The 25,687-nt window shown below is 43.5% G+C and overlaps 1 protein-coding gene across 3 annotated transcripts in view; it reads right to left on the bottom strand.

The window, feature by feature from the left end:
- The window catches only part of TMEM241 (transmembrane protein 241), a 107,331-nt gene that overhangs the window by 11,106 nt on the left and 70,538 nt on the right, over positions 1-25,687 (bottom strand). The window contains exon 14 of one of the 3 annotated variants that reach the window (XM_007197627.2): positions 2,495-2,559. In XM_007197627.2, coding sequence (XP_007197689.1) covers positions 2,495-2,559 — 65 coding nt within the window. Of the gene's footprint in view, positions 1-2,494; positions 2,560-5,012; positions 5,838-9,926; positions 11,030-25,687 lie in introns of those variants that run through there. The other 2 variants (XM_057526748.1, XM_057526749.1) reach the window with 2 other exon arrangements.

Genomic DNA, 25,687 nt, shown 5'->3' with positions numbered 1-25,687 from the left:
CAGACCCGCCCTCAGGCAGGGAGACAAGCAATAACAGACATCCCAGGGGCAGTGACTTTACACTTTCATCCGAGAGCTGCTCCTGGCACACAGACCCCCAGGAAATATCTGTTTATTGAACCAACCCCTTCCAGCCCAAAGCCACACGAGATGCAAAGTCACCTCTTGGACTTCCTCATCATGGTATTCCCAGAGCCTGGTCCTGCCCCTCACATTTATCTTGCAGGAACCTCATATTGATGTTTAAAAATGACACCATTTTTGTGTGTGTGGCTATGACGGCACAAGACAGGGGATTATTTGCAAGACGTCCTGGGAGAGGGGAGGCTGCCCTAGACACACCGAGCACGAGTACCGGCCCCACCAACCAGCACTGTGGCTTTTGAGCAAACAGGTGACAATTCTGCAGGTCCAATGTGCAAATGAATGCAAAAAAGTGGAGGGAGGAGGTGGGAGGAGCCAACCCTTAGGATTACTCTCAGCCCCAGAATGAGAAAAAATATGGATTTTCTAGAACTACGCCTTATTTGAGCAAAGCTAAGGAACAATAAGCTTTTTCTTTCCATCATGCTGGTAAAGAAATGGAAAAACCGGGCTTTCCTGGCGGCGCAGTGGTTGAGAGTCTGCCTGCTGATGCAGGGGACACGAGTTCGAGTCCTGGTCTGGGAGGATCCCGCATGCCGCGGAGCGGCTGGGCCCATGAGCCACGATTGCTGAGCCTGCGCGTCTGGAGCCTGTGCTCCACAACAAGAGAGGCTGTGGTGGTGGGAGGCCCGCGCGCCGCGATGAGGAGTGGCCCCCGCTTGCCACAGCTAGAGAAAGCCCTCGCGCAGAAGCGAAGACCCAACACAGCCATAAATAAATAAATTAATTAAATAAATAAACCCAAAGTTAAAAAAAAAAATACTCAGTCTTTAAAAAAAAAAAAAGAAAGAAAGAAATGGAAAAACCTATTCCAAAACTTGTCTGCAATTCAGTTTTGGAGTGCCATTCTTGGGGCGGGGGTGAGGGGGGATTGCCGAACAATGCGTCCAAACTGGAATGGAAATAAACATTATCTTCAAGTGGCCCTAGGCTTGTTTTCCTTTTTAAAACAGAGGTTAAGAGACCAGTAAGTAGCAACAACAAATATGACTTATTCTCCATAATGTGCTGCATTAGTGATTCAGGCCGGACAGCAGGCAGCCGTGGTCATAGGGGAGGAAAGCTGTGGGTCATCCGGCCAGCAGCCGGCAGGCTGGGCGAAGACTTGGCAAGGACTGACCCATTCCCGGGTGACTGAGAGGCTCATCTTGCTCGACAGACACCCGTCGGTGTGGTTTCACTTGGCAGATGATGGACCCCACCTCCCTCAGCGTGGACATCCTGACCAAACAGTGCATTGTTCTCACTGTTGAATCAAACTGGTGTGACTTCTGGCCAAGTGGAGACAGTGGAAGCAGAGGATGACAGGCCTTTACTTTTTACTTGATGCATTTCTGCATTGTCTTAAACGTCTCACAAATAGCACCCGTTATTATGTACATTTAAAATACATAAGTATATACCCCCAAAATAAAGCACGCCCACTGATGAGAGGAGCAACTGCAGTCTTAACAGTTTAAACTCACCATCACTCCCCACCTCACCTCATCTTCCCTGAAGATGACAACCACGACCCTTGGTAACGATCATATCGGCTGATCTGAATACTAGCAAGCTGGAGTGGATCAAAGTCTTAACTCCGTCAGCTATCCGATGGGCAGTCTGTGTAGAGAGTTCAGAGGTAGCACCCTACAGCCCATCTTCCACACAGCAGACTGTGGAATGTGTTTTTCACCTAGCAGCAAGTGGCTCCTCTGCTCAGAACCCTCTGATCGCTCCCCCCCCCACTCTTAACAATGGCCTTCAAGACCCCACATGGTCAGCCACCAACCAGCCTCATCTCCTACTACTCTCCCCCTATCAACCTGTTCCGGCCACACTGCTCCTTGAGCAGACCGAGCACACTCAGGGCCTTTGCACTTGCTGTTTCCCCCCAGGGTCCCCAGGGCTCGCTCCCCCACTCCCTTCAGGTCTCTGCTCAAATACGGGAGGGAGAGGCAGTGCTGTCTTTAAGCAAATGGATGGGTGCGTTCTAAACAAGGATGATCTGGAACTTGACTAGGAGAAAATGAATTGAAGGGTCAAAGGCGAGAAACACAAACATAGTTATAGTTATATGCACACATAATTAGTGGTTCACCTGTAGTGGTGACTCTTGTGTGGATGAGTGGCTGAAAGGTATACCGTCGAGGCTCTGGTTCCTGCTCTGGATGCTGGCTGTAGCAGGTGTGGTATATTCAGTTTGGGAAAATATTCATGATAGATGCACTCTCCTGAATGTATATTTATATGTCAATAAAATATATACCCAAACACACACCCTTTCTTCAACATTTGAGAGCAAATATTAGTATCCCAAGGAAACACAAGCAACTAATTTTCTTCTCCTCTCTCTATGCAAAAGACTTACCATCCCACGGTGGCCCTGGTCAGGATCGTATCAAACAGCAATATCGATAAACCAGCCGTGATCACCTGCAGAAATCATTTCAACAAAAGGTCATCAGAACAGCAGGACCTCGGCAACCTTCTCCAAAGCCATTCTTCACAAGCTTCGTTTGTGCTAGTTCAGATCCCAGACATCAGCCATGCCTTCCCACTTCATGACTTTTTCCCCCAAACACTTCCTAGTCCCCCTAAATACCTTTCCCAAATACCCCTGTATTTAGCGGAAAATGCTAAGTTCTAGCCTATTTTGAGGTGAGAATGTTCAAAGAAACATTTAACTTCCAAACCCTTCAAAAGAGGAGTTTGGAAGCCAGCATCCAAACTCATCTCTCTCCCCTGGGCAGGGGCATAGCAAGAATCCCCGTTTCCATCTTGTCTCAGCTGTGCAAAAAGAATCCTCAAGGTCAGAAGTACTCATTCACCTGTTCCCAGATCCTCCAGCTAATAACCTAGCTGTCGACCTGCCTTTGCTAACAGCACCGTCTCTCGCCCTGCCCTAATGCCCCTGTCTTTCTGGCCCGTGACACACTTTCTAAGAAACCAGGTACTTCCTAAGGGAGGGAGCAATGAAATCATTAATTAATTACTTGCAAACATCTAGAAACCACAGGAGAGCGAAGAGGTTAGTCCACATCTCTCAGAGCTAGAAATTACAGAAAAGTCTCTTAGGAATGGCAGTAACAGGACTCAGCCTCCAGCGGTGCCTCTAAACATCGGCACAAAAAGTTTTGAGAATCAAAGACCCAACTTTGGAATGTCTGCTCAGGAAAGATGTTTTTTCCCAGAATTCTGCATTCTGGAATACAAAACGGCTTCCATGAGGAAGGTCACCCTAAGGACTTGCTTCCTTGCAATGAGAAGAAGTAAGAAGCAAGCCGTATCGGGATGGGTCACGCAGGCTGGATGCCCTCAGAGATGTCAACTGCCATCTCACTCAAGGGGACGTCATGTCCGGTCTTGGAGGCCTCTTCAGGTCCCAAGCTGGGAACAAGGCAACAGGCAGACGGTCAGAAGGAGGGAGTGTGTTTAATGGGTCTCATCTTCATTCATTTACCATCTCAAAAAGAAGTCTGGAAATATAAACCAGGAGCCTTCAGTACAGAAACTCTGTGAGCTCTTAGAACCTTTGTAGTAGTTTATTCATTTAAGGTCACTTTCTGTTTGCTTTCCTTGCTTAATTTGCAGCAAAACCCTTGATAACGAAAAAGACCTGTGGTGTCTTCAGGAACAAAAACGAAGTGGCAACAAGGTCAGAGAGACAGTTGCAAAGTAGAAAGCAAAGGACAAGAGGAAACAGATTTCTCAAAGTGAAAACGGAGTGGTGGCTTTTACGCTGAAGAGCTTTTATCTCAAAGGGCAGCTCTACTTCCCCCATCCTGCCCTCTTCTTACTTGGCATTTTATTTAGGACTTTTGTACCTATGGGCATAAATGAAGTGGGCCTAAAATTTTATTATCTTGCAATGCAATTGTCTGGTTTTGGAAACAAGGTTATACAAACCACATGAATTAATTCATCAGCTTCCCTGCTTCTTTTCCTATAAAGGATAAAGATGGTCTTTACTGTGGTCTCTACTCTGACCTGACTGCCTCTGGACCTGGAGCTTCTAGTTGGGGTGGCCTTTAATCCTAATCAAGTCTTCTCTTTCTCCTGGATTCAAGTTTCTCATTTTCATTTTTTCCAAAAATGTTTTTCATCTATGTTTTCCACTCATTAACATTTAGCAGTTTGGAGAAATATTATTTTATCTCATTTGTGCCCATTTTTATCACCTTCCCTTTATTTAAAATAAATTTATTTATTTATTTACTTTTGGCTGCGTTGGGTCTTCGTTGCTGCATGCGGGCTTTCTCTAGTTGTGGCGAGCGGGGGCCGCTCTTCATTGCGGTGAGCGGGCTTCTCATCATGGTGGCTTCTCTTGTTGCGCAGCATGGGCTCTAGGCGTGCAGGCTTCAGTAGTTGTGGTGCGCAAGCTCAGTAGTTGTGGCTCGCAGGCTCTAGAGTGCAGTCTCAGTAGTTGTGGCACATGGGCTTAGTTGCTCTGCGGCACGTGGGATCTTCCCGGACCAGGGCTCGAACCCATGTCCCCCGTATTGGCAGGCGGATTCTTAACCACTGCACCACCAGGGAAGTCCCTATCACCTTCCCTTTTGTTCTTACTTTTTTTTTTTTTTTTTTTTTAACAGATGTAACTTTATTTATTTATTTATTTTATTATTTTTGGGTGTGTTGGGTCTTCGTTTCTGTGCGAGGGCTTTCTCTAGTTGTGGCAAGCGGGGGCCACTCTTCATCGCGGTGCGCGGGCCTCTCACTGTCGCGGCCTCTTGTTGCGGAGCACAGGCTCCAGACGCGCAGGCTCAGTAGTTGTGGCTCACGGGCCCATTTGCTCCGCGGCATGTGGGATCTTCCCAGACCAGGGCTCGAACCCGTGTCCCCTGCATTGGCAGGCAGATTCTCAACCACTGCGCCACCAGGGAAGCCCTGTTCTTACTTTTGCTGTCATTTTCTCTTCCTTTTTTTTTTCCTTTCCTTCCTTAGTCTTAACCAAAGTTAATCTTGTTAATCCCTCTTTACTTTTGCAACTTCTTGGACATTTCCTGGGATGGTGCCAACAGAGATTTATTTCTTGGAATCGCTGAAAAGGCCTCCATTCTGCTGACGGAGGTTAGTGATGGCAGCTTGGTGTTAACGGAACAACTCATAACGTTTCTGAAGCCTTTCTTAACTCTTCACCATTGTCTTCATCTCCTTTGCCCTTTTTACCAGCTTTTTCCTTTTTTTCCAACTTCATTGAGGAATAGTTGACAAATGTAATTGTATATATCTAAATTGCACAACATGATGATTTGATATACATATACATACATGGCCTTCTCTAATTGTCTTCTCTGATGGCTTTTTTCATGACTTTCAGTCTCCTTTGTGTAACTATCACCTCCCACGTGCCCTGCAACAGTCAGAGCTGAGGGCTTGTGGCTCTGTTCCTCTACGGGTTTCTTCAGCTTAGGAGGAATCTCGTCTACCATGAGATAGACAGCTGGCCTGCTTGTTTCTATTAACTGCACCTTTTGCCAAGAAAAACACCTCTGAGAATTTTCAAACCAGCCCTTACTTGAAAATAAGGTTGGTTTATAGCCAGACTGGTGCCTTTCCATCTGCTGCTTCCTGGAAACGTTTGCATGGTCTCCTGCCTTTTTTCTCCTGGGCCCCTCTTTCAAACTTCTCTAAATTTTTCTCTCTCAATGAGCAAATCTTCTGCTGGCTGAGACACTCAGTGAAATTTCACAAGGAGGTTTGTCTTCTTTCTGTAGGGAATTTATAGCGAACTTGTTTATTCTGTAGAGCTATTGGGGAGGCAGATGGGCCACTTTTTAATCTATTTCCAGAAGGACTCTCAGTTCCTTAGGCTTCTCTGCTTTCTTTTACCTCCATCACCAGCCCCAGCGGTCAGCTCTCTTTTTAGAAGCATTTCCCATCTCCCCCTTCCCCCCCCCCCCCGCCCCGTGTGTGTGTGTGTGTGTGTGTGTGTGTCTCTCTCTCTCTCTCTCACACACACACACACACACACACACAGAGTCACCAAAGTTCTACCACTTCACAAAAGTCACAGTGTAAGAAGGGATGAGTAGCAGCCGACAACACCCCACTGAGGGGTGGACCCTGGGCAGGTGTCCAGCCCGACTTACCCAGTAAGTGACTTGCACCCACACATCCACCTCAGCCTGTATGAGCTTCATGTTCATGGCCCAGCAAAGCAACAGATTTCCATATGCCACGGGCCGTCAGGGCTGCTCAAAAACGCTGGGAAGCGTGTGAATGACAAATCTACTTGTGCTAAGAGGCCACTCCACTTCTAACTCCACCGAGGAACAAAGAGAAGCCAGGAGTGGCTGACTGTGCAAGTCTGGGTACAGAGTGTCCCATGCAAGGGCACCTGGGGGCAGAATTTGAGAGATGCAACCGACTCCCTAAGCTCAGAGGTGGGGAAACTGTGACCCAGAGATGGTGTGTGACTTGCTCCAGGCCCCGGCGACTTCATGGCCGGGGGCAGTGGAGCCAAGGCCCTGACTCCCAGGTCAGCCTTCTCTCACAGCCAGAAAGGCCCCACATGAGCTCCATGCAGCGTTTTTGAAAATAAGAGTCCACTAAAAGCAGGGACTCAGATATCTGCAAACCCATGTTCACAGCAGCATTATTCGCAATAGCTAAAACTTGGAAGCAACCCAAGTGTCCATCAATGGATGAATGGGTAAGCAAAACATGGTATATATATATATATATATATATATATATATATATACACATACAATGGAATATTATTCAACCTTAAATTATTCAACCTTAAAGAGGAAAGAAATTCTGACATATGCTACAACACTGGTGAAACTTGATGACATTATGCTCAGTGAAATAAGCCGGACGCAGATGGACAAATACTGTATGATTCCACTTATATGAGGCACTTAGAACAGCCAAACTCATAGAGATAGAAGGTAGAATGGATGTTATCAGGGCGCGGGAGGGATGGGGAGTGGGAAGTTAGTGTTTAATGGGTACAGAGTTTCAATTTAGGTTGATGAATGTCAGTAAAAGCATAAACTTTTTTTTTAACCTTTAAAACGGCTAAAATCTGCCCATGAGAAAGACTCCAAGTTACTCTTGGGGCTTGCCATTCAGGAGATGGAAGTAGCAGCCATTACTGTCAATCGTTGTTCTTGCTTTCAAAAAGCATTTTTAGGGGCTTCCCTGGTGGCGCAGTGGTTGAGAGTCTGCCTGCCAATGCAGGGGACACGGGTTCAAGCCCTGGTTTGGGAAGATCCCACATGCCGCGGAGCAATTGGGCCCGTGAGCCACAACTACTGAGCCTGCGCGTCTGGAGCCTGTGCTCCGCAACAAGAGAGGCCGCGATGGTGAGGGGCCCGCGCACCGCGATGAAGAGTGGCCCCCGCTCGCCGCAACTGGAGAAAGCCCTCGCACAGAAACGAAGACTCAACACAACCAAAACTAAAAATAAATAAATAAAACTACTCCCTTTAAAAAAAAAAAAATACAAATGTTTCCCCAAAGAAGAAAGAGCCCTGTGGTCTGAGGAATGTCTGCCTTGCGCACATGAGGACCTGAATGACAAACACCAGGACCTGCCACAGTTCAGGCTGCCAACAACATCAGAACTCAATACATTGTGTCAACGGCGGGGCTTTGAACTTCCTGGATTTGTCAAAGGATGTCACAACCTCTGCGTTATTTAAACAGATTTTAGTATTTAAAGCAGATCAGGTTTGTTTTTTAAACATTCATTTCGATCCTGAGACAAATTTCCTGTTTGTTTAAGGGAAAATAAAGAGGAACAGTTGTTGATGGGAACCCGCCAGAGAGTCGTGTATTTGGAAGAGAATCAGAGATTTAGCTTTGCTGTTTGTTATTGTTTTGATGTCGCTGTTGTTGTTGTTGAAATACATAGGACATAAGGAAAAAGTGGCCAATGGCAGCGTGTATACAAGGCCCTTCACTGTAACTGCCCCAGTTTCAGCCATGCACCTCCCACGTAAACTGGTTATAGGTTTTCAAACCCTGTTTCATCCCATCATCTTGCCCTTGCTCAGCAAGTTTTCTCTACCTGGCATAATTTCACAGGTCTCCTCAAACAATCCCTATTCACCTTTTGAAAATCCATTTCTAAAACTTTTCCTGAGTGGATCAGAAGCTTCTTCTAGGGCCTTCCGTAACCCCTTACCATTGCACACGCCAAATTCTACTGAAATGGTGGTCTCCCCACACAGGAGGTGAGCTATTCATCTTTGTATGTTCGGGGCCCAGCAACAGAGACTTGCATACAGTAAGTGCCTGAAACAGTTTACACAAATGCACTTGATCGTCAGAGCTGGTAACATAACCCCAAAGGTCACAGTGTTATTTTTAAGTCACTTTTCATATATTAGGGACATCGGAACCCAGACCTGAGAACCCTGGGGACAATCTCTCTGTCCCTCATCTGTGCTTCTTGGACCAATTACCTCCATGGGGCTCCACAGAGAATATCTGAGACTGGCTCTCTGGTTCCAAGTCCAAAAATGCCAGGGAAGATTCTGATTGGTCCCTGAACCAACTGACTGTGGCCTGGGAAACAGAGTAATGTAAGAACATGGAAGCTCACCCTTGAACTTCATGGTTGGAATGGAGGAAGGAAGGTTTCCCTGGAGGAAGGTAGGGAAAGTGCTGGGCAGACAGAAGAACAGCTGTCTTCTATACCCTTGCCATCGAAACCATCTGGGAGCTTGCAGGGAATGCAGGATCTCAGGCCCCACCCCAGACCGACTGAGCAACATCTACAGTGGAACGGACCCCTGGTGATACCCATGCACATTAAAATGTGAGGTGTTCTGCTCCACACCATCCAACTCCAGCCCTGTCCAGATGGTACTGCCACATCTCCAGGGAAGGGTGGACTCTAGCTTTCTCACAGGCTGTAGAGGCACATGTCAGACTGTCCTGGAGTCCATCTGTGTTTCAGATTCACATATGAATGTAACCAACCCAGCCTTTCTTTTAGGTTAAAAAGTAAATCTAATAAAAATGTAAAATCTCAGAACAGGCTGTCTTTCTCGCCTAGAACCAAAGAAACTATGCCAAATCCACTAGACAGAAACCACAGCTAAGGCTGAGAATTCTGTTTGGTGTTTTATTTATTTATTTATTTATCTTGGGGGGCTGCGTTGGATCTTCGTTGCCGTGCGCAGGCTTTTCTCTAGTTGCAGCAAGCGAGGGTTACTCTTCGTTGCGGTGTGCAGGCTTATTGTGGTGGCTTGTCTTGTTGCGGAGCACGGGCTCTAGGCACGTGGGCTTCAGTAGTTGTGGCATGCAGGCTCAGTAGTTGTGGCTCACGAGCTCTAGAATTCAGGCTCAGTAGTTGTGGCACACGGGCTTAGTTGCTCCGCGGCATGTGGGATCTTCCTGGACCAGGGCTCGAACCCGCGTCCCTTGCATTGGCAGGCGGATTCTTAACCACTGCACCACCAGGGAAGCCCCTGTTTGGTGTTTTAAAAATATTGAATTAATCTATTCAATATCAATCCTATGATTTATTCCAGGATCAGTTAATGACAGACAAATCATGCTAAGCTCCAGGCATAGCTATTAACAGCATTTGTTATCACCTCATTAAAATATACAATGAGCCATTACTTTTTCAGGTATCAAAAAACGACATTTACCATAAGCACAGTGGGACTGAGAATATAGCTGAGGAACGTAAAGAGATCAAGGTCACGTGAAGAAAGGATAAATTCTAAACCTAGAGAAACCTCAGATGACTTTTAACAAACTCCTACATTTTACAGAAAAAGCAATAATAGAACAAAATTAGAAAAAAAGAAGTGACATAAATATCTAGTTCATGGAAGGTAAGAGAAGAAAGTAACCAAAATTTAAAGAGGGCAGGGACTTCCCTGGCAGTCCAGTGGTTAAGAAGCCATGCTCCCAAGGCAGGGGGCACAGGTTCAATCCCTGACCGGGAAACTAAGATCCTGCATGCCTCACGGCATGGCCAAAAAATTTTAAAAAAAAATAAAGAGGGCAAAAAATGTCCCGGGTGTCAGGCTCAGCAGTGTCACATGTATGAATTCATCTGCTCCTCACAACACCCCTGCACAGGAGGGGAGGGTGCTTTGTCCCATTTTACAGATGAAGAAACTGAAGCTCCTTGAGGTCAAATATCTTGCTCAAAGCACACAGTCACAAAAAGGGAAGAATACAGTCTCAAACCCAGGTCTCCTGATTCCTGTGCCAATCCTCCTTTTCTACTTCCAAGTTAACCCTCAATGGTAGCTTTGCTTAACCCTGGAGATGTCAACTTGACTCAGTAGCTCTCAACCCTGGCTGCACAACAGAAATCTCCTGAGAAGTTAGAAAACAAAAACAAAAACAAAAACAACTAAAGTCCTGTCCCATATCAATGAAATTGGAATATCTTATAATAAGGTCCAGGTATCAGCATTTAAAAAAAAATTCCCTAGGAACTCTCATATGAAGGTAGGTTGAATCCCTCATTAGTGATGTATTTTTTTTAAATTTATTTATTTATTTATTTTTGGCTGTGTTGGGTCTTCATTGCTGCATGCGGGCTTTCTCCAGTTGCTGCGAGCCGGGGCTACTCTCCGTGGTGGTGTGCGGGCTTCTCATTGCGGTGGCTTCTCTTGTTGCGGAGCACAGGCTCTAGGCGTGCGGGCTTCAGTAGCTGTGGCACGTGGGCTCGGTAGTTGTGGCTCATGGGCTCTAGAGCGCAGGCTCAGTAGTGGCGCACGGGCTTAGTTGCTCCGTGGCGTGTGGGATCTTCCCAGATCAGGGCTCAAACCCGTGTCCCCTGCATTGGCAGGCGGATTCTTAACCACTGCGCCACCAGGGAAGTCCCTAGTGATGTGTTCTTAATTTCAGTAAAAGTATCCACAAAACTGCCAAAATTCACTGAACCACTTTATAACATTGATGAATAAGCCAGAACCTGGTAAATAAGACATCATCATTACCATCATCATCACCATCTTCACCACAGGAATAATTTATTACACCATTTTACATTACCACCACAGTGTATGAGGGTTTCAATGTCTTCACATCCTTGTTCTTATTTGTCTTTTTTATTATAGCCATCCTCGTGGGAGTGAGGTGGTATCTCACTGTAGTTTTGATTTGCATGTCCCTAATGGCAAGTGATGCTGAACATCTTTTCATGGGCCTATTGGCCATTTATTTATCTTCTTTGTAGTATTGTCTCTTCAGAGTCTTTGCCCATTTTTAAACTGTGTTATCTTTTTACTATTGAGCTTTAAGAGTTATTTATATGTTCTAGATACAACTCCCTTATCAGATATATGATTTGTTTGTGGGTTGTCTTTTCATTTTCTTGATGTTGTCCTTTGCAGCTCAAAAGTTTATAATTTTGATGAAGTCCAATTTACCTATTTTTTTCTTTTGTTTCTTGTGCTTTTGGTGTCAAAGTCACATTTTGAGTAGCAAGGAATTCTAAATCACTATTCCATCCAACACCTTAACTAACACTATACATGAATCATACCATTATATCACAGTTTCCTTTTTATAATGCCATTCATTCATTCTACCTTTAAACATTTATATTCTACTTTAGAACATGATCTGTCTATCCAAATTAAGTACTACTTTACTTGATTTATAATGAGTTTCCAATGTGAATTTTAGAAGCCAATATCATGCTATGTGATATGAATCCAAGAAAACAGAAATCTGAGAATGAGGAGATGAAATAAGCATGTATATTTAATGAAAAAGTCTAGAAAACCTCAAGTAGTAATTCTCCAAACATATTCATAGTAATTTTGAAGAGGCTGGTGACTAGTTCTTTAAAGTAGGAATAGAGGAATGGAGTGTTGAGATTATCTAATCTATCCCCTAAATTTCAGCACTTTAAAGATGCCATTCCATTGTCTGTTGGTATTCATAGTTTCAGTTGAAATGTCAGTTACTTTTTAAATTTAAGGTAATGTCTTTTTCCTCTGGTTGACTTCTAAGATTTTCTCTACCTTTGGTTTTCAACATTTTAACTAGGATATGCCTAAGTGTACTTATTTTTCTTTGTATTTTTAGTTTGGGGTTTGGTGAGATTCTTGAAGCTGTGGGTTGATGTCTTCCAGCAGTGTTAGAAAATTCTCAGCCATTATTCCTTCATATATTGCTTGCTCTCCTTACCTTCTAGAATTCCAAGTACATATATATTAGACATTTTGACAATCTCCCCCATGTCTCTTATACTTTGTTCTATTCTTTCCATTCTTTTTTCCTCTCTATGCTTCACTAATCCTGTAACACTGTGTCCAGTCTGCTCTTAGACCCATCCACTAAGTTATTAATTTCACACATATTTTTTTTCTGTTCAATAATAACTCTTTTTTTTTACAGATTCCAATTTTGCATTGAATTTCTCCCATCATTTAATTCATCTTTTCCCCTATTTTCTTTAACATATTATTCATAGTCACTTTTAAGTTATCACTAGTGCCAACACCCAGATCATTTGTGGTTAAGCTCTCATTATTTTTTCCACTTAATTATCAGTCATGTTTTCCTGCCTCTTAACATGTCTACAACTTCATATGTTGAACACTGCGTGTAAAAAAACTATAATCAGGGATTGAGTGAATCAGAGATGGGCTATAGATCTAGTAAGGCTTAGTCCACGTCTACTTTATCTAGTTCTTCAGGTATGGCCCTTCCAGACTTGTAAGAGCCTGGTAGATCTCTGACTTCTCATTCCTGTAAGTTCTGCCTTTCAGAAATTTTGACCTTAGCTTTTTAGCTTCCCATCCCATGTAGATTCAAAATCTGGCAACAGTCTTTAGGGGAAGAGTCATTGTATATTTGCTTCAGGCTCCTCTTTTTAGCAAGATTTTGTCTCCTAAGTACCCCCAAGATTATGAGCTTTTGCTTTGCCTTTCTGGGCCAACCAGCAGCCTCCAGAACTGCTCCAGAGTTCAGCAAACGTCTCACGGGAATACTGAACTTGCCTTTGGGGCTCCTCTAGTTTCCAATCCATCAAGCCAGTTCCACATGACTGCCAAAAGCTCTGCTAGTTTCTCTTTCCCACAGAATATTTCCTTTTCTTGGACCAAGTCAGATCCTTAGGCCACACCCAGAATCAGCAAATATCCTTCACCTCCCCCAACCCCATGAAGAAAATAGCCTGTGTTACTCAGTATACCTAAGAAGGTTCTTCCTTCTTTGGAAATTTATTTAATTTAGTTCTCATTGCTTTCAAAGATCTCTGATTTCTTTAAAAATATGATTTTTGCAATTTATTTGTTTTTCCCCTAGTTGTTTGTCAGCTGAATGTTGGTCTGTCACAATGTACAACAGTCTACTCTGAAGTAGAGGACTTCCGTTTACTATACAGATGAGAAAACTAAGACATAGAGAGATGTAAGACACAGGTTTTCAAACCAGGTTTGGCTGACCACTATTTCCCTAGAGCCACCTTGGATGTCATCATGGTGAGGCAAGGTGGGGAGGCTTTATTTGATTTGTTCTGAACATCTTCCTGATCAGTGACAATCTTATTAACTCATCATTACAATTTAAATTAGCCTTGTATTTTCATCATAGCCTAGGATCTTGTATATATCAGCCGAGGGCAACAGGATTTTCTTAAGGGCACAGTCTCTTTCTCTTCAGACACAGAGATTCAGATATGATGCAACTGATGATGATTAATAAGGCAGACTGGAGGTGAGAAGAACATAGTTTCCTTTCCTCATGATTCTCTCTGCCTAGGGGGAGGAAACTCTTCTGCTTTCCATCCTTTCAGTCTCTTCCAAGTTCACTCTAATGGGAAGAATTATTCATCTGATTGTACACTTAATGAGGCTCATTACACTAGTTAGTGGGATTCCAGTGTTTTAAAGGCAAGAATCCAGACTCCACATGATTTATTTCTTCTCTTGAATCCATGCAATAAAATTTTCTTTACCCTGTCTTCTCCTGTTGGGGGGTGGGAGTGGAGGATGGAGAGGAAACCATGCCTCCTATAGGGAGCAGAAAGCCTTAAGTCTCTAAACTAAGGTTGAGTTTTTCAACTCAACTTTGCTTCCCACTTGCCTACTATTCTTTGTCCATATGTTCTCTTAGTCCATATACCAAGAAGGGAGAAGTGGGTAGAAGAGTTCAAGTACCAGAACTCTGAACTCTTTAACACATGCTGTATGCTGAAAAGACCCGTGTGTCTTTTACGCCATCTGACACTGATCCCTTGGTTCCAGCTTCAGAAATCTGTGACCTTTGGACCTTTTATCTTGGACTTGCAATCTTCCTGGATCAGCAGTGCAGAAAGTGTTGGCTCTCCCTCAGAAAGGGTTGGGTGTCAGACTTTTTTCTTTAGTACTCACATTTCTCAAGAGGCCATATTAAATCATGTCTGCTGAAGCGGTGTTCCCTGGTACCTTTCGGGGGGGCTTCTTCCTTTCACCTATCTCTCTGGGCATTCCACTTCAGCTCATCCTAAAATACCTGATTTGGTTGGGTTTTTTGTTTTGTTTTGTTTTTGTTCGTTTTATTTTCTATACTATACTACAATTTATTTGAATAAAGGGGCTATAATTTGCCAAGTATTGCTCCTTTGCCAAGAAGTATAAAGAGCAAAATAATGTAGACATACCCAGAACATCCAATCGTCAAAGACAAATGGAGAATTTGAGACTACTCTAATTTTCCTTCAAATTCAATTCAGTGACAGCCTGGTATAGTATTAATAGATTCTTCATTCTAGTACTTTTTCTCAACTTTTTCAGTCTCATTTTATTCAGTAAACGTACTCACTTACTGACAGACTTACTTTTAGAATGATGGATTTCTGCCAAAGTTACTTTTCAAACTTTGCCTTGTTGATTAAAAAGTTCTATCAGTCTCCCAGCTAAGCAGTACTCTGTGCTTCTGGAAAGGAGCATGCAGCTAAGGTGTTTTTATATTCTAAGTTATTTTGATCCTCTCAAAGAATAGATCTAATCTCTGCAGTCTATTTTTAGAAATGAAATGAATTTAAGCTCAAAGGAGCTTTAAATAAAAGCACCATAATTATACTTACTCCAAGGTCATGAGGATTTTTTAATCTCCATTTAACAACAACTTCAATTCACGTTATTGTTATACTTAGTAATAATGGAGGTGAAGGAATAGATTTGCCAAAAGATATACAACAAGACCTGCTTAAAGATAGGAAATGTGGTGCTCATTTGGCAAAAACCTTTTTGCTACTTTTAACCTGCCTTCTTCCTTAATCCCAACAATTCCTGATGAAATATCAGTTGGGAGAAGTGAGCCTATGATGTCGAGGGCTATAACCCAGCTCCAGGTCTAGTCATACCCAGTTTTACATGACCAGAGAGTGAGAACTCCTTAGAAATGTACAAAGCTTGCACAAGACTCACTCTACCAGCTCAGTTCCACTTGAGGGATTTACACAAACCATGAAGCCTTTCTAGCTCTTGTTACACAACTCTTGGCACTCACTGAAAAACATCAATGGGTCACCTGTGCACTCTTTTGCTATGGACTGAATTGTATGCCCCTCCTCCACCCTAAATCCATATATTGAAGCCCTAACCTCAAATATTATGGTATTTGGAGATGGGGCCTTTGGAAGGTAATTAGGGTTAGATGAGGTCATAAGGGTCGGGTCCTCATGATGGGATTAGTGACCTTATAAGAAGAGGTCAGAGAGCTTGTGCCCTCTCTCTGCCATGCAAAGACACAGCTGAAGACAACCACCTGCTACCCAAGAAGAGAGCTCCCTCCAGACACCAACCCTGCTGGCACCTTGATCTTGGACTTCCCAGCCTCCAGAACTGTGAGAAATAAACGTCTGTTGTTTAAGCCACCCAATCTATGACATTTTGTTATGGCAGCCCGAGCTAAGACATAATTCCTTGCTCTTTTGGAGAGTTTACAAAAGGAAAGCTAAAAAAACAACAAACTGTTTAGGAAGAAGCTTTCACTGAATTAGAAGTGAAAAAGGAAAAGGGCTTTGAGTTATTGCTGGAAGGACACTAAATTCCCTTCACTGAGCCCCTCGCTAGGAACTAGAGAGGCAAAAATGAAAGGCAAGAACCTGCCCCCAGCACCCCATTCTAGGTTAGCTACTTCCAGAGGTTACTAAGCAAATAATTTCAATACCATATGATAAGTGCTAAGACATGGGTATACTCAATGTTGCAGGAACAAGCCCCCATCGAGATGATGCCTGAGCTAATCTTGAAGGACAGATAAGAATTAGCAGGTGAGGAAGGGTGAAAAGGGCTTTCTACGTAGAAGGAACAGCACGAACAAACTCACAGACACTAAGCCACTGGGTATTAACAGAAAATGCAAAGTGTGAGTTGGGTGGAGGTCACCATTAAAGCTGAAGGAAACCTGAAGAGAAAGAAAAAACCAGTAGCTGGAAGATGCTTTTTCCTAGCAAGGTATTGAAAAAAATCCCATGGGAATCCTATTCCCTTAAAGACCGTGGGCAGCTGGGTCCAGGACGACTGGGCGTGTAGCATGTCTGGACTTGGACTTCAAAAGAGCTCATCCCAATCTGTTCTTGTGCCGTGTCCGTGGGAGAGCAGCGGGCCAGCACTCTGAGAGGCCCCGGTGTCCCCTTGCTGTGTCCCAAACTCACTGACTAACCTCATCTGGCCGTTCCCCTCTCTAGATTTCGTTTCCCCCTCCCTAAGACAAAGGAATCATCTATAAAGTCATTTCTCAGGGACTGAATTTTATTCTCTCACTTACAACTTTTTTTTGAAAGGGATGGGGGAATTTTATTCATTCCTTGACTTGTTCCAGTGAGAATGTTCAAGAAGCTTAGAAAGACAGTCTTTACAGACTTAAAACATCTGTAGGAAGTAGATAAGAGAGATGAAGATAGGGGGAGAACAAAGACAGGGAGGCAGAGATGAGGCTATGACCCCAAGTCCACGCCAGAGACGTCTACTGACGCCGTGGGGAGGAGACTACACGTAGCAGGGGAGCAAGCAGCTCAGGAGTTTGGCGGTAGCCACAGCCGTGAAGGTCCATGGTCAGTCACACAAGGGGTGTCCCTGAGATGCAGGCAAACGGACTGCTTGGGAGAAGCCATTTAATGTCAGTCTGTCTCCGAAGTTTAAACTGAAAACATAGTTACAGACATTCAAATATATGTTTCAAAAAAGCAGAGAGCAGTTAATTTAGGAAACCTGCCACAGTGAGGCCCAGTGTAGTGACCCAGAGGGAAGAAAATGTCTTGTCTTGTTCCCATGCCATTTACAAGGTACACCCCGTGTGCAATTTAGGAAGCTGAGAATAGAGAAATCTGCACCACGGTCCTCGCCTGGGTTCCGCTACAGGAAGCAGAAAGCCTGAGTGCAGGGAGCTGGCGGTGCAGCCAGGAGCCCCGCCCACCTCCATCAAGGAGACAGCGGTCAGCAGAGGCTGCTTTTCTCTGAAGAAACGGTAAAGCCTGTGGGGCAGAAGCAGACCAATAAAGACTTCTGCAACGCTACCAGGAAGCCTGAGCTCACTTTCTTGACCTTGGCACTGAGCTGAATATTGATTAGAAACCCTCTCCAACCATGACATTCAAGAGAGCTGGTGGCCGGTGCCCAGAAGAGTGAGGCACCACTCTGTGGGTTCTCCTCTTTCCCCAGTAAGTGAAACCCCAGACCATCTGCAGTGCAAAGACAGGGTCAAAGCCAGAGGTGGGAGGGTCTGCTGGACCCAGCACCTGGGCTTCCCAGGGACCAGCAGGAGACGAGGCTCAGCTGTGCTTTCAGAGGAGGGCACCACTGCAGCCGCCACATTGGATCTTTAAAAACTGAATTATAACATAAATACAGTAAAATGCACGACGAGTTTGAATTTTAAGTGTAGGGCTTGTTGAACGTTTACGCCTTTAAACACCCACGTAACCACCACCAGACAGAGAAGGAACTTAGGTTCCTTCCCAATCAATAAATCTGAATCACCTATGTGGCTGTAGGCTCTTTTTTTTTTACTGCAGTCGACTATTCTATTGCATGGATAGATCAAACTTTATTTCTCCTTGATTGATGTATGGTCTATTTCCTCAGTTTGGGGCTGTTATGAGTAAAGCTACTGTAGATATTCCTATTACGGATTTTAAAAAAAAATAACAGTCTTACTGAAATAGAGTGCACATACTATAAAATTCACCCTGTTAAAGCGTACAATTCAATAGCTTTTTTAGGATATTCACAGTCATGCAACCATCGCCTCTAATTCCATACCACTGAACGTGTCTTGTGGGCATACGTCTTCATTTTTCAATTGAGTGTACACCAGGAGTGGGGTTGCTCAGTCATAACAAACCTTACTTAGCTTTAGTGCTTTCTAAACCAGAAATGTTATGCCGCATCCTCACCCACACTTGGTATTGTCAGCCTCTGTAATTTTAGCCGGCCTGGGTTGGGGCGGGTGGTGTGTGTGTGGTTCCACATGAGATTTAAAACCACTTCTGTCTCAAATCCCCACTCGCTTACAACCAACCTGGCATAGACTGTAAGCTGCATTCCCCTACTGAAGACTCATCCAACAGTCTTTAGGATTGAAGCTTCTTCTTTTCCTTTTTCTTTCTTTTTTTTAAATAAACACCTGTGACTTCCAAAATATTCCATCAAATGATAAATGAGGTTCCCCGAGTTACTTGAAAAATTGAAACACGAACTTTAAAACCCATGGTGCCACTTGAATCCGGTAATTTTAAATTCCTCTTGATGCTAAATGACAAAATGGAGCAAAGCAGAAGCAAAGGTTCTCTAACTACAGGTCAGCGGTTCTCAAATTGTAGCCAAATCCAAAATACAAAGAGCACTTCAAACGTTTTCTCCATCTGCGAGCGAAAAGCTCATTCTTTTCAATTAACATGAACAAACATTAACTGCTCCACGTACATTATTTCATAGAATCCCTGCAATATTTCTGTGAAGTTATACAGTTACTCCCATTTTACATATGATAAAACGGATACATACAGAGGCGAAGGAATCTTTTTAAAGTTACACTGCTGGAGAGTGGGATTCTTATCCAGCTCTCTCTGTCTCCAAAATGCGGGGCTATTCGTCACTACTCTCTGTTGTCTCAGCTTCTTAGCCTGGAATATGACAGGTCACTCTATAAATCTCTGCTGAATAAACTTGCTGAATATAAAGCAACTTGAAAAAATTTTTTTCAGGGAAAAGAAAATCCTCATAAGAAGCATGAGAGTACTGAAACGGAGTCATGCATTGTGTAATTCTTAGAGTGAACAGTCAACCACCCAAGGATAACTTGAAAATAAGAGTAACTCTGACTGGCTTCACAAAAGATAACGGCAGGACTTGATTGGATCCAAGTGGTTCACACAGCGTAGCTCAACCTAGATGTCAGAGCAGGGATATTTCAGTGGAAAAAGCACCAGTTCACTGGGCTCAGAACTGGGCTGGTTTTTCCCTTCAAGTGAGAGTAAGAGATGTCCTCACGACCTCAGGCCTTGCATTCCCACCTTAGAAATCCTACCGTAAGCAGTGTCAGCACTGCTATTCCAAATTGCCAAGTGTTTGCTGCCGTTTGGCCACACCATTCCGAGCTTTTTACTTCTCTCTGTGCACCCGTAAAACGTTAGGATTTGGGGGACTTCCCTGGTGGCGCAGTGGTTAGGAATCTGCCTGCAGAGGGCACCGGTTCGATCTCTGGTCCGGGAAGATCCCACATGCCGCAGAGCAACTAAGCCCATGCGCCACAACTACTCAGCCTGCGCTCTAGAGCCCGCACGCCACAACTACTGAGCCCGAATGCCACAACTACGGAAGCCCGCGCGCCTAGAGCCCGTGCTCCGCAGCAAGAGAAGCCAACGCAATGAGCAGCCCACGCACCGCAACGAAGAGTAGCCCCCGCTTGCCGCAACTAGAGAAAGCCCAGGCGCAGCAACAAAGCCCAACACAGCCAAAAAAATTAATTAATTAATTAATTTTAAAAGTTAGGATTTGGGAGCTCAACACTTTGGGAGAGAAGGTTTTGGCAATTACTCGATTTCCCCTTTTGCTGGAGTACACTTTATATGTTTTGTCCTTTGCAGATAGCTAGAACATTCGAGAAATTAGAAAAGGAGTTCATTCCAAATAAGTGAAGGAGGGGTGTCTCTTTGTATCCCCCAGGGCACCCCCAGATGTCACATGACAAGAAGACACATGTGGAAATGTAGACAGAGAGAGCCTGTTCCCCTCATAAACTACCCCCCAAAACCACCCAGATATGCACAGAAACAATCAAATAAAATTACAAACACAATCTAACGCTAGTTTACATGGTATCAGGCAATTCATTATTGACTGAAAAAAACCTTTCCTGCCACATATTTGACTAACAGACTGACTATTTTGGAGTCACATAAACAAGCACATCTGCTTGTACTTAACTGCCTGGCCTTACAGTTAGACGCAGTCTACTTATAGAAAAACAAAAACAACATCAGAAATCTTAACCTAAAGAACCACTGGGTCAGTTCAAAGTGACGATGTAGAGTCAGGAGGGGAAAAGCAAGTTTGGACTACTTTTTGTAAGGGAGGACATTTTAAACAGGAAAATATGAGCAAATGACTATCTATAAGCAAATTCCACTTTGGGGGATAAAACAGGAGAACAAGTGTGGGGCGGGATCCGGTGGGGTACTTGGGGGCCCCTGGGGGCCAGGCCACCAAGATGTCTCTAAGGCACAGCGGGAGAGAAGAGCTATTTTCACAAAATGGTACCAAGTAAATATCTACTAAGTCTTTCAAATCCACATGTCATTCCTTTCTATTATGTATCAAAACTTAGCTGTCCCATAAGGAAACTCTGCTTCTTCAGATTTCCCAAAAACTGCTTCATTTTATTAGCTCTGATTACGCCTGCTCATTCTCTAATGACACGGGCAGTTGGTGCTGCCTGAAGCTTGCCCTCTGGTTTGGGCACATACAGGCCATGAAATGCTCCTTGCTAATTACCCCATGTCCAGCCATACCTTGGGGGACTTAGTTCTAGTGATTGGGATAGAAGATCTTCATAAGGAAAGGTGAACTCAAACTGGATTAATGGCGCAATTAAGGAAAGGAATACGTACATTACAAGAGCATCACTGGGGGCAGTGGAAGGTACTTCAAGAGATACATGTGGGATTGCATCTTTGTTTCTGACATGAGTGCACAAACCTGCCAAGATGTGTAAAATAAGATCAGTGTGTTTAAGCATTCACTTGGCACTCATTTATTCGATGCTATCCTACAGTGAACCAAGGACACATTGATTCATCCCCCCAACGGAGGCTTTGTAAACTTTCCCAATTAACTGGCCTTTGTGTTACAAAAAATCACTTTAATTTAGGTGTTATAAATTGTCTTGGATACTGACAGCACTCCTATAAACCTTGCAGTCAGAACATTTACAGAAATTCCGGGCATTTCCTTTAAAGCGAATTCATTCAGGTCAAAAGTTGAGAAATCCAGAATCGTTATCATATTTTTGCAGTACAGAACATTGTGATGATCAATGGCACTAAAAATAGCCCAGAAAAAATTAGGAGTTCATAATCGGAAACAAGAAAAACAACCACCTTATCCAAAATAGCAAAATGTCCATTAACATCACTCACTTCCTTAGGAATTATTTTGACAATAGGAAATGGAATTTAATTTGTTTTCCCTTTAATCCAAAACTGTATTTCCCCTCCCATGTGTCCTCTGGGAAAACCTTGCTTACAAACCAATCATTCCCAGATAACCAGCTTCTTGCTGACTGTTTCCATACAGCTCAACAAACACAGAGAAGCTCCTGAACTTGCTATTTCACGTTTCTGTCGTTTCAGTGGTGATGTCATGGAAAGACATAGACATGTTATTATTGCCCAGCTAGAGACCGTAAAGGAAAGTATGCTGCTGCATCTAGGTTTTCATTTTCCAATGAAAATTATTTTCATCGCCCTAGCCGCTTAGACTGTGAAAAAGAAAAATGATTTAATTAGGAAAACAGTCATAACTCAATTTTGTAAGCGCATTCTTTCAACATAAAAATTACATGACAGCACAGCTTCGTTGGGTTTGATCATTTATTTTCATCGGACCATTCTAGAAAACATCAAGGTGCTGAATAACAGCTCGAGGAAGTAAATTAAAAAAATATGAAGCTGCTCCCCAGAAAGGAAAGCTGCTCCCCAGAAAGGAGTGTGGAGTCTTAAGAAGCTGAGAAAATGGGAAGAAATGCAAATAGCGAACCGAGAGGAGTGACCTTCTCTTTTGTGATTGCCTTTTACCATCCAGGAAGGGAGGAAAGACAGCAACAGGCTCTGCACACCCAACAGATGGTGATGAAGATGATGAAGATGATGATGGTAAAGAAAAAGAAGTAACTGTGCTCGTTTCAGCAGCATGTATACTAAAACCAGAATGATACAGAGAAGGATGACAGGCAAATTCATGATGCATTCCATATTTTTTTGTAACTATGGGAGCTGAGAGATGTTAACTAAATATATTGTGGTGATCATTTTGTAATATATACAAATATCAAATCATTATGTTGTGTACCTTAAACTAACACAATGTTATATGGCAATTAAATTTCTATAAAACTGTTTTTTTAAAGAAAGGGAGAAGAGTAGTAACGGAGCAGGAAGTAGAAGGCAGAGGAGAACTAACACTGTTCAGCATAGACTAGACCTAGTGAAAGCGAAACATGATGGGGATCGTAGCTATACTTCCAGGACTTGTCTGTAGTCTGTTCTTGAGTGTCTGTGTGTGTGTGTGTGTGTGTGTGTGTGTGTGTGTGTGTACGCACACACACGCGTGTTTGCATGCACCAGAAATTGAATCTAAGTCAGATTCCGGAACCTGGAAGATGTGTTTACTTGTCACCTCCTCAGAAATTCAAGGTGTGATTTCACGTTAAGCTCTGGAACTTCCCTACATATATCTAAAAAAAATTCAGTGGAGAAAAAAATTATGTTATTTAGAAGTCATAAAATCTGTGTGATTCCAATATAAAAGACACTGAGCTTCTTTTCTTTCTTTTTTTTAAATTCCACCAGAAACAGCAAGCATTTCACCCATGGTCTTGGGAGACATTTGAAAATTCCAAACATCAAACCCTGACAGCATCTGTTGAGGACACTTTTACAAGTTCATCCTATATTTAAAACAGGTTGAATTTTATCTAGTAAATTCACATAGCCAAGCCTCCTTCTTAGTTCAATATCTTGGCAATAGGTCAAGAGAAATGTCAACATGCCACTGGAAAAAGAAAGATGTCAGGCCATGCTCCCAAGACCTGGGCAAACAGCCTGAGACAGAGGCGGTCGAAACTCAAGAGAAATTCCTACCCACTCAAGAGTTCTTCATAAGGATAAATCAAACGGAGGCTAAAACTTACCAGTACAGTCTTCTCAACTCTTTTAAGAGAAACTCCTAAACAGGAAACACAGTTCAGGACTTCGGTCCTTTTACTACACAAGGATGTGTTGCTATGGGGACAGCTTTGCAGGCTCCCTGGCAATCCTGGTGTATAATTAAGGCCAGTGATCACAGAACAGCCAGGGGTGGTCTCCATGGAGACCAACAAACACACATTTCCACAGGCACAGCAACTGTTCTGAATCAATGACTCTTTATATAGGTTTAAAAACATTGTGAATGGTACATCAATTGCTTCCTTTGTTAGGCAATGCCTGATTAAAAACCCTGTGAGAGAGCTGGTTCTCCTGCACCCTGAATTCTGAGCAGTGCCTAGGGTAGGCAGTTCCCAACTCAATTCATAACCTAGAACTAGCGAATACAAATGGAAAATCCAGACTCAGGAATCACTGGTTAATCTGGAGGAAGAATTAAACTAGTGGTCGACAGAGCCAAGGAGGGCATGTCAGCTGCTGGCACTCACTATTCCAGGGCTGTCTAAATATTATTCAACCCTCTAGCAAGGTAGACATTATTATTATACTTGTTTACAGATGAGAAAATGAAGCACACACCTAGAAAGTGTGGCTGAGCTGGGACTCAGAGCTAGGTCAAAATTAAGTCTTGGTCGGGATTTAAGTAACTTTACATAATGCTCTGTGTTTGCACAGCACTTTGTGGTCTATCTTCTTATACATTCTGCCTTTTTCTTGAAACGTTGAGGAGTGAAGTTCTAGAATTTTCTCATTTTGCAATATTTCACCCCTTGTTCCTTGCCTCCTTGCTCCACTTCTGCACCCACCACACGCTCCAATTTCAAAGATTCACGTGGGACCCCATGTCAGAAGGCTGCACCGGGCTTCCCTGGTGGTGCAGTGGTTAAGAACCCGCCTGCCAATGCAGGGGACACGGGTTCGAGCCCTGGTCCGGGAAGATCCCACGTGCCGCGGAGCAACTAAGCCCATGCGCCACAACTACTGAGCCTGCGCTCTAGAGCCCGCGAGCCACAACTACTGAAGCCCACACGCCACAACTACTGAAGTCCACGCACCTAGAGCCTGTGCTCTGCAACAAGAGTCCACCGCAATGAGAAGCCCACACACCACAATGAAGAGTAGCCCCCGCTCGCCGCAACTAGAGAAAAGCCTGCGCGTAGCAACGAAGACCCCACGCAGCCAAAAATAAATAAATAAATAAATTAATTAAAAAGAGCTAAACCTATAAAACATATAGAATAAATCATAAAGGAAAATCTTACTGACCTTAGATTTGGCAAAGATTTCTCAAATACAACCAAAAAAAAAAAAAAAAAAAAGAAGGCTGCCCCATCTTCCACTTGGACTGCATGAGCGGCACTCTAGCCTAAGCAGCAATGGGAAGGGAAACCCCATTCCCTAAGCATGAACTGTGACTGTCCAAACTCTAAATAAGAACAGGGACAAACATTCCAATTAACCACATATGGCATTTATACATAATCTTCCATGACAGAAGGAATTTGGTAATAGAGATGGAAGAAGGTCATATTGCTGAGTGGTTTCCTACTTTACTCTGATCGGTTCTATCAAAGACTTTTTAAATCTGGCACATGTTTCATTAAGTAGGCACTGACAGTTAATGATATGGTTCCCAGCAGATCAACATTATATATAATCCTACAATTGAATGCCACCAGCATTCAGTCCCAAGTATCAGATACAGTCAGCTCTGTGAGAGCTCAATCGAATCACAACGTTTTTGATCTTTAGATCTTCTAGTCCAGACCCCTTGCTTTATGGATGAAAAAGCTGAGGACTAGAGGGGTTCCGTACACAGTGATCAAAGCCAAAGAGTCTTTCCTTCCCTGAAACCCTTGAAACTCCAGTTCCCCTGCCACGTGACTCAAGGAACAGCCTCCCTCCTATTTTCGCCCTTCTGCCAAGGCTCAGGATAAAGGCTTTTCATTTTCTCTAAAGTTAACCCCCCCCCACTCCTTCCATTTCCCTTTGAAACTTATTCTCCCAATTTCCCCTCATTCTCTAGCATCGTGAAATCTCTGTATACAGGTGTCTTCCAGTTTCAAGCACGCCCAATCCTTCTTTTCCTAGAACAGAAGTTGTCTTCATTAGATCTACCCACCACCAATCACAATCTTCTAACCATTTTTTATGTATTCTTGAGTATTTACGATCCAGCTTTTGCCCCACTCCGACCCCTGCCCT

This window comes from Balaenoptera acutorostrata, chromosome 13, assembly GCF_949987535.1.
Source record: "Balaenoptera acutorostrata chromosome 13, mBalAcu1.1, whole genome shotgun sequence".
In the NCBI taxonomy this organism is placed as follows: Eukaryota; Metazoa; Chordata; class Mammalia; order Artiodactyla; family Balaenopteridae; genus Balaenoptera; species Balaenoptera acutorostrata.
This window is presented reverse-complemented; position numbering and strand designations above follow the sequence as displayed.